Genomic DNA, 13,319 nt, shown 5'->3' on the forward strand with positions numbered 1-13,319 from the left:
CGCTGAAGCACGTTGTGAAGGTAATTGAAAGAAATGCAATTTCCCTTCATAGATCTCGCTGAATATAATTAAGAAAATAAATTAGTGGACTACGCAGTGACTAGGGCCCCAGCTGAACAAAAATACAACCCAGAAGCCATGAGCTTTGTATATATACACACCGAATGAAACCGCTGGCATGTTGTCCTTAATGATACGCTGCATCACTGATTCATAATCGAAAATCAGTTTTAGACTAAAACCATGTCAGAATGGCATTTTGTGTTTCCACATGTACTGTGGAACGTATTTGAGTTTGTACTCATCCCCGTTATTAGCTCTCATTAAGCTGTAAGAAAGCTTTAGAAGTTAAAGAAGATATATCCACTGCATACATAAATGCTTTCGGAAAGCGTAAACTGTCATGCCCCCCGTGTGCTGTCATCTTAACGAGCGCTTTCCAGCTCTCAGACCAGCCCGCCTCCCCCGTCTGCAATCAGCGTGGCCTTCTTCTTCAGTCTCTTCATCAGGCAGCTGGCGATGCCCAGAGCGCCGCCCTTCAGGAAGCGCACAAAGTTGTCGCCGACCAGGGGGCCCATGGCGAAGAGGTTGGCCTCCTTTGTGCACTCGAACGTGTACGGATGGATTTCGATAGGGTTCTGTTTGCAGGAAATGGGCTTGCTGGGGTCGAGGCCCAGGTACTGGCCGTGGTCCTTGAGGAAAAACAGGTTGGGGTGGGTGCCGATGAGGACCAGGGCCATGGAGATTTTGAAGACCTTCAGGTTGCTGCCGTTCTGCAGGACACACTTCATGTCAGGCTGGAAGGAGACGACGCAGTGCTCAGGGAAGCTGGTGTAGTCCCGGAACTGGCTGGGAGCCCCTGCGGCCGCGTGAGACTGGGAGCACATCATGTGGTAGACCTTGTGATACTCCGGGTAGAGCGTCTTCGGCAACTGCTTGAAGATCAGGCCGGGGTCGTCCACGCGCTTCCTGAAGACGTGCAATATGGAGACGTTGTTGTTGTAGGCGCACAGGGCGGCGTCCGCCGCGCTCAGGCCCGCCCCCACGATCAGAACTGGGTCTGAGTTCTGGTCCAGGGTCCCCTTGCTGATAGCTACCCCCAGGTTGGCAATGCTGTGGAAGACGAAGGGGAAGTCCTCCCCTTCCACCGACAGCCGTGCCGGGGCGTCGGAGGCACCGGTGGCGAGGACCACATTCTCGGCAAAAAGGCAGAAAGGCACGTGCGTGTCCCCCTGGACCCGCTGGTAGCCCCTCACCTCCCACACCCCCTGGGGGAGCACAACGGGGGAGCTGTCCTTCCCCTCAAACTCCTTCTTGCCGTCGACCACGTCCCCCCTGCCCTCGTTCTCGATGGTGTCCTCATGGCCGCGGTGGAGCTTCTGTACGGAGGTCACGTACGTGTTGTCCACAAAGTTCTTCTGGAGGCCCATCAGCTTCACGTAGTTTTTGTAGTAGGAGGAGATCTCTTCTGGCGTGGCTCTGTCGTTTGCCACACCTCTGGAGACAACACAAGATGCGTCAACACTATCAGAATTAGTTGCTTTTCTTCACCTAATAAACCTCTAATTAACTATTTCCTGATATTACAGGGATATGCAGATGTTTTCCTCTCTGGATATCAGGATATAGATTTTCTGTCTTGTGCATTACCTTCGATTCCCCGCAGTCAGGTCTCTGTAGTTCACCCCTGGGAGCTCCATCCAAATGCCCAGACTGATGGTGAGCATGGATCCCTCCATTGCCTGAGAATAAGTGAGATGAATCTCACACACTGATCTACAGCTTTGGATAAGAGTAGATTAAGGTTAACACTGGTCAAACCAGGGATCTTGTGAGGCCATTCAGCTGTTGACAGTTTAAGATGTGAGACATGCAGGAATGGGATAGCTTGGTTGCATCTACAGCCCAACTGCTGAGCTGAGACTCGACAACTAAGTGTGCGTGACATTGTCTCTGACAGTCTACATTTGTGGTTCTTATGTTGTTTTGCAATGCTAACAGAGATGTTTTTAAAGGGCAAAGAATCTGAGATGCTTGCACACCAGGGTTTAACAACCACTTCCTAACCCACCTCTGGCGATAGGAGATAGGTGAAAGGTCCATGCCACATGAGATTGATGCAAGTGTAAAGACAAATCTTGATGTGTTTTAAGGATACATTCATAGAGTCATAGGTTATGCATCAAATGCAGTTTACCCTGCCAGTGTTGAACAGAACCAGTATTAAGCCCTGGCATAAACACTGAAAGCTAATCAGTCTGAGTATACTACTAGTATACAGACTAATTTGTCACAACCCAGGTCATAGCACCATGGTAAATGCAAGTGTGGCAAAGATCTGGTGCTGACGTGTATGACAAGTAGTGTGAATTGGTGGAAACAGCTGTGGATATCTGGCCCTAGTAATGGGGATGGCTTTCAAATCACAATACTAACATAACTGCGGTCAGTTTGGTGACAACCAATCCCTTGTCTGCAGCACACCCCTTGTTTGTGGCACACCAGGCGGGTGAGGGACTCACGTGCCAGGCCCCGCCGGGGGCCGCTCTACCCAGCACAAGGTGAGGCACGTGGTGCTGGCTCTCCAGCCTCCACTCCAGCACGGGCGGGAACTCGTAGCCGAAGTCGGCGTTGGGGTGCAGCAGCGTGTCAAACAGGAGTGCCACCGGGTTGGACGATCTCCCCTCCAGCCCCTCGCTCAGATACTTTAAATCCTGGAGAGGGAACAGCTACTCAGTGTTGTCCATGGCTGGTCTTTTTCTTTCAATTCACCTCATTCTGATGGGAGTATTACCGATCAAAAGGCACCAAGGGTGTTACTATAAGAAAATAACACCCAGAAAAAGTGTTCAGTTTGACAGTATGTTTCAAGGCATTAATAACTCGGTCTCAAGAGCGCAGTATACTGTGTGTGTGTGGTTTGTATGTGCAACTGAACACATTCCCAGAGTGCATTTTCAATTATTTACACTTATTTTCAAAACTAGTTTAGATATTATTGTTAAATAACTGCTTTATGGTATACTACTGATCATTTTTCGATGAAAAAAGTTAGATGCCAAATACCTCAAGTGACTATGAGTTAACACCTATATCAGTACAATGTTTACTCTGTATGTATATGTATTTGAATTTAAACCAATATTACCTGTTCAGTAATGGCAAGGTGCTTCGTTTCTTGTAGTTTTCTGAAGAGAATTGGGTTTGGATGTACAACTCCAGTGTCCAAATAAGGTCTATATCCACTTAGTAAGTATGACAAGCATATTCCAGATGGACCATTTCCTAAAAAAGAAATCAACCACTATTTATTTTAATTATAATGCACAAGGAGGACCCTGGTAACCCTGGTAACCCTGGTAACAAATAACATAACTACATTATGAGTATTCATAAAAGTATATTTCTCAATATATTTAAAAGATGAGCTGGAAACAAAAACTTAAATAACATAATCATAATCTTTTAGCTCACTTAGCTAACAATACTGATATCATTGTGATACCCTGAGAATGCTTATTAAAACATGTAACAGTGTCAAGGTCTGCAATTTAAGCATCAACAAAAATGTCACTATTGACTAAGACAAAATAAATCCTGGTAATAGTACCCATTTGAGAATAAGACAGTAGCTGATGGTGGTTAAACCGCAGCCAAAGACAGGTTGGAAAGGCAGTGGAGACAGTGTCGGTCAAAATGCCTGTGTGTTGAGGCACTCACCGATAATGACCACCGGCACAGTTAGCGGGTGGTCCCTGGACAGCGAGTTTTCTTCCAGTAGAGGCATGGCAGCAGCCACAGCTGGCCCTGAAACCAAGGAAGCAAGGTAACCACTACACGACATCGAGACGGCCCGAGACCGAACTGACCTGTTTTTACAGGCGACTGGCCATTGGTTCAGTTTTAGCACAGAAATGTCCAAATAGGATCCAATTCAGCCTAGGCAGTTCTTAAAGCTTTTTAGCTTGGATGCCATATGAGTTCAAAAGGAAGGTGTGCTGTGAACTTTTAAATAGCAAAGCACTGTAAATGCAAATTTGATACTGGACCAGTGGAAGCATTCTGTGAGAAACCCAACTTTGCTTAGTAAAATTGTCCTGGACACCTTCAGGGTGATGGCCTACTTTTGGAAACACAACAGGCAAAGGGGATGCAAACAACAGTATGACTCACCAGAGTCAATAAGGTTAAGAAAGTGTTAAATTTAAGTAATGAATAAATGTCAGCCTTAGCCTGCCAGCAAGGAAATCTCTATCAACCCATTCCTAAAATCTGCCTGATACCCACCTCTTATGAAAAAAAAAACTACCCACCCTTCACAAAACACACCCCACTTGGTGTGGTTAAGTATATCTTTGACATCCAGTTCCTTAAGTTGGTGGAAGGAACAGGCAGTCTGGCCCCTTGACAGAAGCTTCTCCATATCAAGCTGTGGACATTGTAAACATGGTGGTTTTGTGACAGATTCCATTAATGCAATGGGCCAGGCCACTATTGTTTTGTTATGGGGTTTTTTGTTATTTTTATATATACCCATCGTCGCTGATGAGCTTTTAGTCCCATTTCCTGGCAGCCGCCTTTCCCGAGCGGAGCTGGAATTAAAAGTATTCATCCTCCCGTTGTGCTGCTCACAGCCATGACCACAAAAACACGGCGCTGCCCCCCAATCCACATGGCTGACCATTTATCTTGCTATGTTGAAGTTCATTAACTCAGTCGTCGCTCTTTAACAAAAGCTAATTATAATCAGATTTATCGAGGCTCAGAACTGTTATTCGAATGTGCCGTTGTGCAGTGACAGAAACAAATCCCTCTGGTCACGTGTCGATTTGCTGAATAATCCTTCCGAGCCCATGTTTATGTCTTTTCTCTTTTTACGTTTTAACGACTGGCACGCTGGCGGTCCACTCACACCCCCAATGCGTCACCCCCTGTTTTTCTTTGGTCCTCTGTTTACTCTTTTCATTAAAAGAGAGGGATTCCACACATTGCGAAACCCTTTGGACAGGGGGTATCAGACTGTTGTTGATGATGAGCTAGATTTAGGTACCCTCACTGGCAGGCTAAAGCTGGCATTTCAACATCCCTTCACAGTTTAACACTCTCTTAACCACATTCACGGGGGTTACTCACAGAGAGATGTTTTTACATCCTTTTATCTTGTTTCCCCATCGCGTTTTGCAAAATAGGACAGTGTCACCTTTGTTACTCTGGGCCAGTTTATCCAGGCCTACTTTGGTTGTGTCACCCATTGCCCAAACAGAGCACTTCCAGTGGCAATCTGTGGCCCCATTAATATTTTGTAATTTTCAAAGAGATATCTGTATCCCCTCTTGTAAACTCTCATCCTATCAAATCTGAGTAGCTTTCACTACCATCTGGACCAAACCTATATAGGACAATTATGTAATGCATGCATGATGTGTATGTGCATGACATATCTACAAGTGGAGTTTGTAAACTTGCATATCATCCACTGTCATGTAGAGTTACCAAGAGTTAGCAATGAAATTGTTAAAGCTATGAAGCAGTTATGAAAAAGCCTGTGGAGACAGATTGAAAGTAACGGGAAGTGAATATGCTACACACAGTACATAAAATATCTATTAACAAGTGAACACATGTACTCCATTCCATATGCTGAGAGATATCTGTTGCTGGTGGACTGGTAATGTGTATTTTATGCAGCTGTGCAGAACAAACTGGCAGTTGGGTGAACAGACGGGAAAGATGGAATGCAGTCTACTAAACCAGTCTAAATGCTAAGTCAGGCATGCTGTCCGTAGGGCAGTTGCTCTTCTGCTTTGAATGAAATGTGATTTTTAAAAATACATGTACAAAATATATATACGAGTACAGCAGTATGTTCAGCGTTGCTATCACTCTGCACAGCTAATATGCATCCATTCACAGAGACCTGAAACTGGCTGAAACTGGTATGGCATTGATGGTTGGTTGGTGTGTGTGTGTGTGTGTGTGTGTGTGTGTGTGTGTGTGTGTGTGTGTGTGTGTGTGTGTGTGTGTGTGTGTGTGTGTACCCGCGCGTATGCATGCGCATGCATGTAAGTGTGTGTGTGTGCTTGCAGACGTATGTGACTTTTAACAAAGACACTTCCGTAGATCTCATCTTATATAAACTTGTTTCAGAGAGTGGGATTAGCAATATTTGATGTGGCAAATGGTCAACAACCAAGCTGTAGTAAAAATGGAAAGCACAACTCAATGTGATTTTCCCTTACTTGTTTCATTTGTCAATTACATGTTTAATGCACGGAAAACACGACAGTACACTTTTTAAGTCTCCCTGGAAATTATGCCAATATCAACATGTAGCTGGACCCTATAGTTCTCATAGGAGTCACAAATTGTAAAGCCTATATTACTGACCATTTTTTACACGAAATACCGATATACCTAAAGCATTTCAAATACGGTTGCAGTAAAGTTCATATAACTCTATCGTCCAAATCAGTACTGTTTGAGCATGATTTTATAAACAGTATAAGTTGTATAATTAAACACGGCTGATACCTCTTCTGTGCAGGAACTTACATCTGTCTCGGTTAGCCTATACTTAACATTGATTATTGTACATTTATACAATATATTGCCATTTAATTATAAAAGGAAGCGTTAACATCGTAGACTAAAGGACAGCTCCGATCAATTAATTATGGATCACAACTGATAAACGATAATCCCACATAGCAGACTAATCGATTCACATGGTCGTGGAAAGGGGACATTAGCTAAAATACAACAGTAATAGGTACAGATGGAATCTGTGTCGTCAACCTTACAGAATTTAGGTCACGTTCACGGTCATCCTTCACAATACAGACGGCAGCGAAAATTATTTGGATTCACTTACCTCGGTGGAGTTGTATTTTTCTAGCGCAATCCCTCCTGTCTCACTATAACCGTCTCTGCAAATTCTAAGCTGTATAAATAGACATAGTCATTAGTGGGAGGATCTACGAGAAGTCATGAGATGACACAGACCACTGTTCTTCAAAGATGCTATTGCTGCAGTGTAGCGCGCACCGACTTACACATTCTTACCAACCGGTAGAAAACCAAAATTAGAATTTTTAGAGTCTAATCCGGTAAACCCAAACACTTTACCAGACTAAATCAAAACGAAAGTCCCGGTTGCAAAGAATGCGAAAATAACCGGGACGCGGTGCGGGTTTAGCATCAAAGGCACTTCATGTTTTACCGGCAGGCATGGAGCACGAGCACAGATTCGTAGAGCCTGATTATCGCCAAAGCGTAGCCGAGGTGCCGCCGAGAGCTCAATTGAACGTTTTCCCCGTTTAATAGGAGGACTCTTAATCGATCTGTTTTAAATCGCGCTGGTTTTAGCAATCCACTTGACGCAACATAGCTGCGAGTTAATAAACTGTGGAGCTTAAAAGGACAGTTCGGAGGCATAATTTTGTTTCAGGTTGCATGAAATAACCGTTAGTTTGCTGACAAGACTTTCCAAATTCTCTCTGCGACATCCTGTGTATGCTGCTTTTTTGGAGCAACCAATCTTAATCACTTCAGGTTATTTAGAATATGCATTTGAGCTCCCTTGTGATTTTGGCTTTGAGCTCATTTTACCATGTAGTCTATTCGACAGAAGGGGAAATAAGTCACATTCTGTATGGGGCACGGGGAAAGTATATGTCCATGCTAGGTGACGACAACCGGCTATACTTTAGCATCAGTGCGCCGTCTTAGAAAGACCTTCTAAATGTCCCCTTCGTCGCTCCGTACCCATCGAGTACCGGGTGTTACCATGGCAGCTGAAACGTATTGCAGTAGGCAACCGCGTAACTGTTGATTGGTGGGTGCCGCAGGTACTTTCGGCTGTCAGCATCGTTTCATCAACAGTTTACCATGGTAGCTGGCTAGATAGCTAATTATATGCGCTAGTAAATGGTAAGGCTCCCTGAGAGCTGTAATTAGTTTATCGTGTGATAGGCGCCTTAAGAGCTACAATTAGTCTATGGTGTGTATTGTTCTGCAGTGGTGTTCGATTCCAAGAGTTTGGAAGTTGACTGGAATATCGATTCAGAAACTCAGGATTCATGGTGTCGATGGCCAGAACTGAATCCAAAAGAAGTTTTACAATTTCAATGAATCTCAACTCCCACATGTTTTACTAATATGGGGCGTAATGTTTATTATGGAAAAACACCACATTGTACACACGTTTGTCTGTTTTACAGTATTTCAGAGTTAAATTGTATTTGAAGCATAACATAATAGTCCGATATGTTTCATACATCTTGAATATCCTGCATTTTAACGGCGATGGAAAAGAACTTGCAAGTGAGACCCTGAAAGGAATCACGTTTTTCACTTTGGAGTGGTAACAGCTATGCAATCACTTTCCAACAATACCGGTGTCTACTATGCAATTTAAGTTCTGTTTTGTAAAATATAACTATTCATTTAAAATGCATTAACGATAACTAGGAGGTTTATAAACTACACCTCCCTGTATTAAATATGTTTAGAGCGTATATGTGAACATACATATGCAAAAATCGACTCTTCGAGACTGTGGATGTTTCCTAGCAAAGCTGGGCGTAATTTCGTGTCAACTGAAAAGGATAAAAGGTATTCAATGACATTACTGCCACCACCATCACCACTACTACTACTACTACTACTAATAATAATAATAATAATTATTATTATTATTATTATTATTATTATTATTATTATTATTATTATCATCATCATTATCATCATCATCATTATTATTATTATTATTATTATTATTCATAGTAGTAGGTTTTAGTAAGTTTTGTATCATTCCTTGAAATTGTAAAAGAATTTGAATTTTTTGAACCTGTGAAAGCACAAGGTGTGGAGCTCAGGATGTGGCTACAGATACACCTACATGGGATAAACTGGCCACAATAATGTCTGTATCAAAATGTACTAATTCAGGTTTTCATAAAACTTTTTGTTCTGAAAGGTGTCCACAAAATTGGCAGAAAAGCAGCTCCCAATGCAATTTAGCCAGCTTTTCTGCAGGCATCTGTGCACAGGCAGAGTAAGATCATCATTTTAAGACATACTTTATATTTAAAAACCCATGTAGCTGGTTATATTTGGGGCTTTGGATCAGTTAGTTAAGTTTCCCTTTATAGCTGATGAAGAGTAGGGTTTTAAAAGTGCTGAACGACATGGATATTATCTGATGATGAAATAGTCATACATGTTAAACCCTCTAAAGCAGGCATGCTCATTTCTCTGTCTTGCAACATGGCTTCTCTGATGAGATGCAAGGCATATGATGTTTTCTGTATAGTTGTGATGCTATCGCTTATGATGAAATGGCCCACAGGAAGCTCATGTAACATTATACACTATATTGAGCATTAGACGGGCCGCATGTCACTCTGTTTGGGCATGTGTGCATTTTACAAAAGTAAAGTTTTGGATTTCAGATATTTTAAAATATTTTTTGTGTCAATTTCATGTTTTCATGACACATGATGAAATTCATGACACGTTATCTCCGGTGATTTGGCATAGGTAATGAGGAGATTTTTGAAAACCTGTTCAATTTCATGGCATTTGAAAACTTACCAACCCACTGAACAACAGCAGTGACAAGTTTCACTGGGTGTAGTATAGTGGTTAAGGAGCAGTACTCGTAACCGAAGGTTGCCGGTTCAATCCCCGCTGGGACACTGCTGCTCTACCCTTGGGCAAGGTACTTAACCCACAATTGCCTCAGTAAATATCCAGCTGTATACATGGATGACATTGTAAGGAGCTGTAACCTATGTAAGTCGCTTTGGATAAAAGCGTCTGCTAAATGAATAAATGTAAATGTAAAATAGTTGGTTCCTCGTACCCAGGGTATATGATGCGTATGTCAAACCCCCATTGTAATTCATCCATCAAATGGATGGTCAGCCGTTATGGAGGACTCAGTACTCAATATCTGGCAAATAAATATTTTGCAACAAACTGAAATTTGAATTATTAATTCATCATTAGTTAGCCCAAAAGAAGTCTACCGCATCATAGCGTCACATTGTGAACTGCCACCGAAATGGGGTGGCGTACACATGGTAAACACTGCCACCTAGTGGTTCAAAATGTAATTGAATTGTCTCAACTCGACGCACACTTCTCAGGTAAACTCCGTCTTGACTGATAGTATCGGGTGTGCACTTCGAGGATGCCGCTGATTCAGTCATACATACAATGATTTAGACTGTGTGTTTACACTGTAAATGCAAAGCGAAAAGGAGTGTGGAGTATGTCGTTACGCTGTAATTGTTGCTGTTTTCAATATGATATGTAAACATTTTAAATTTAACGAAACATACAGACCTGCAATAGATATTTTAAGACAGGTATTAAGTAGCAAGTGTTATTATTACTGGTTTTAGTAACATGCAGTAGTGTGTATCATAACTAGTTTGTGTTAGTAGTGGTGGTAGCAGTAGTAGAACCGATGCTACGATAGATAAAAGCAGCACTATAATTTATTTGAAGAAGTCCTATTGTGCTTAAGACACCATAACCAATGACAAGGAATGGCTGTACTTATTTCACTAACCATTTCTGGTTTTGAAAGTTCGCCAATGTTTGTACACATGTTATATTAAAATGTGTTCCTCTCTCAGGACTGATCCCGGTTCGGCAACCAATAGAAGGAACGCCAAGGAAAAGCAGGCTAACCTACAGCCAGTTGGACCCTTCAGGCTACCTCTCAGAGTGATGTTGAAGGGCCAATAGGGAGCACTGTTCTGAGGTGGACAGAAATAGATTTTAAATAGGTCATAGTACACCAGTGCTTATAAGTGTCTGCATCATGTTTCATGTTCTGTTCATCACAACATGTTCTCTGCTTCTGCTGTAAGTACCAGTACTGTTTAACACTCCCCCTTCTACAACCACTGCTGGTGCTTAATGTTAGTGTTACTCCTAATACTAATAATACTTCGGTATCTTACTCCTCTTACTACTAATGTTACTATTAATACTAATACTAGTGCTAATAATGTTGTAGATATTATCTATTTTATGAATACATTATAATACTATTATTATACTACGACTAATACTGCTAATAATGTTGAGAAGGAGAATCAAAACAATGATCATAATAAATGATCATTTTTTAAAGTGCTCACAGTTGAATAAAAATCAGTTCCAAGACTGCTGAGCTAAAAAGAAGACACACTAATTACCAAGTATATTATGTGTTCCTTTTTTCCTGGACGACGGAAAACTTCGTGTTATTTTGATTTTCTTTTTGTACATGGGACAACAGGACACAAATGGTTTACGCTAATAATGATGGTATGAAACACAAGATGGCGCTATATGTCTTATTTATATTTCTGTAAGCGCTTTGAATTGTGGAAGTTTTTACTTTATTTTTACTTCGTGGGCCAAAAAAGGTTTTTGAAAAAATAAAGCTCCATTGATCAGGAGCAGAAAGAATTCTTCATTTATATATTTCCATTAAGTAACGTTTATGCTTCCATCCTATTTCAAATTAAAAACTAGCGTTTCTATGTTACATGGCTCGTTATCTACGTTACAAGGAAAGTGGAGGTACTAAGCAACTAATCCTCTTGGTGACATTCATAATAATGTATGCACTTCATATTACTATATGAAGGTTTGTTTTTTAACTTACAGCATTGCGTCATTGTATGTGTTACAGCACTGTGTCACTGCAAAAGTGTAGAGTATGAATTAAAACAAAGGAGTTTTGCCCAAGTAGATGAAGAACACAACCAACTGGTTTGTAGCAAGAAACTGGTTAATTCAGCCTGTGCAGTTCAGTCAGAGACAGACTACATGCAATTTTTATATTTATTTATGATTAAGCATTTAGATAGGTTGGATGTAGGAAGCCATTTCAGATGGTTCAAATGGACTTTTTCAAAGTTGTGAACTATGTCACTGTTATAATCAATAACATTCAGACAGATTACATTGTATATGTGAAAGATGGGTGATAAATCAGTGTTTTTACAGAACGTATGTCACGTGTCTGCACACTGCCCAACAGTAAGCAATTGAAGGACACACAATAGCCCATTGCTTATGCCCATAGGTTGCCCACACTTTTGACTAGTGTGTGGTTTCTGTGAGAGCTGAGAGGGGAGCCACAGAGAAGCCTGGCTGCCCCACTACCAGAGATTGTGCAGAAGCTCTCTGTGCCAAAACGCTCACCCAGAATGTCTGGCATTGGGGTGTCACTTCTGGGTGAAAGACTCACAAAATAAACCCAAGAGTTCTAACTGAGAACAAGGTCAATCTAAACTAAAGAGAGCAGTAAGGATATGGATGGAATTGAGCCTGATAGTCAGATGATTCTCTTAGTGTCTTGGCTACATAGAGGGGTAAGTGTATCAAGCTTAACTACAAATGAAATCTAACTGAACTGATGGACAGTCCTGAGCAGAGGTTCTCATGCAATTTCAGGGGACATTCAGTGCAAGACCCCATAGTTAATCTGAAACTGCAGTAGAAAAGTATCATTCAACAAATGGAATAAATCCCCACAATGTTCACCACAGGAGTTGCACTGCTAACAGAACAGTGCAGGTGTGATTGCTTATTTTCTCTCGACTCCACCGCAATGAACACGGAGCCACATGAAGCTCGTTCTGTCCTCTGTGGACTGTGTTTAGAGTGCTGCCTCACCCCAAAACTGGTTAGAAATGACCTCATTTCTTTCGTTCAGTGAACCAGGAGGATTTTAATCTTCCTGTGCTTCTTTCCAAAGGTGCTGTCCTTCCACATTACACCCATAGATTTCTTTCTGTCCTGAAGTAATGAAACGGTCCATTGTTCCATATTTTGTTTTATTTATATGCCTTTTATTTTGCCAGGATGAGTCGTATTGAGATATAAAATCTGGTTTGTGAGGGAGATGTGGAGGGATGTGTGGATAGCTCACATTTATAGGCAGTACAGAACTAAGGCTATAATGCACATGTGGTCATAAAAACCATGGTCTTAATTCACTCAGATTCATGGCCCAAATTTTAATTGGTTTCCCTCACAATCATTGCTGGCTTTCCAGTGTCAAACATATTTGAAATAAATGTTTAAAACATTCGCAGATCACTAGCAGATTTTTTTAAGCACACAAAATGGATTTGTGTGGCCCACCCACTATTCCAGGCTTTTAGAAAATGTCTGCTTTTGTGAGGTGCTCAGCTCTGGTCCCTCAGGGTCATGCGTTTCTCTGCTCTTCCCACCACTCACGCGGAGCAGAGGAGGCTAAATTGGCCTGGTAAAAGCAACGCTTATCTGAATCAGGTAGTTAAGTGCCT

General features: G+C 41.8%; 1 protein-coding gene across 1 annotated transcript; it reads right to left on the reverse strand.

Moving 5' to 3' along the window:
• Positions 1–62: 62 nt before the first annotated feature.
• On the reverse strand, positions 63–6,911 carry osgin2 (oxidative stress induced growth inhibitor family member 2). The gene is made up of 6 exons (XM_036539514.1): positions 6,872–6,911; positions 3,721–3,807; positions 3,149–3,285; positions 2,523–2,714; positions 1,651–1,742; positions 63–1,497 (listed from the first exon to the last, which is right to left on the reverse strand). Exons 2-6 carry the CDS (start codon positions 3,785–3,787, stop codon positions 447–449), a joined length of 1,539 nt encoding a protein of 512 aa, XP_036395407.1. The 5' UTR covers positions 3,788–3,807; positions 6,872–6,911; the 3' UTR covers positions 63–446.
• Between the last annotated feature and the right edge of the window lie 6,408 nt (positions 6,912–13,319).

The sequence above is a fragment of the Megalops cyprinoides genome, chromosome 10 (genome assembly GCF_013368585.1).
Source record: "Megalops cyprinoides isolate fMegCyp1 chromosome 10, fMegCyp1.pri, whole genome shotgun sequence".
In the NCBI taxonomy this organism is placed as follows: domain Eukaryota; kingdom Metazoa; phylum Chordata; class Actinopteri; order Elopiformes; family Megalopidae; genus Megalops; species Megalops cyprinoides.

What these genes read in the sequence shown, in the direction of transcription:
- osgin2 (XM_036539514.1), bottom strand. Translation starts at nt 3,787, where the DNA reads ATGCCTCTACTGGAAGAAAACTCGCTGTCCAGGGACCACCCGCTAACT. An exon ending in TGTGCCGGTGGTCATTATCG is followed by an intron (nt 3,286 to 3,720) that starts GTGAGTGCCTCA and finishes TTTCTTTTTTAG; the next exon opens with GAAATGGTCCATCTGGAATA. An exon ending in CCCCCGGCGGGGCCTGGCAC is followed by an intron (nt 1,743 to 2,522) that starts GTGAGTCCCTCA and finishes ACTTATTCTCAG; the next exon opens with GCAATGGAGGGATCCATGCT.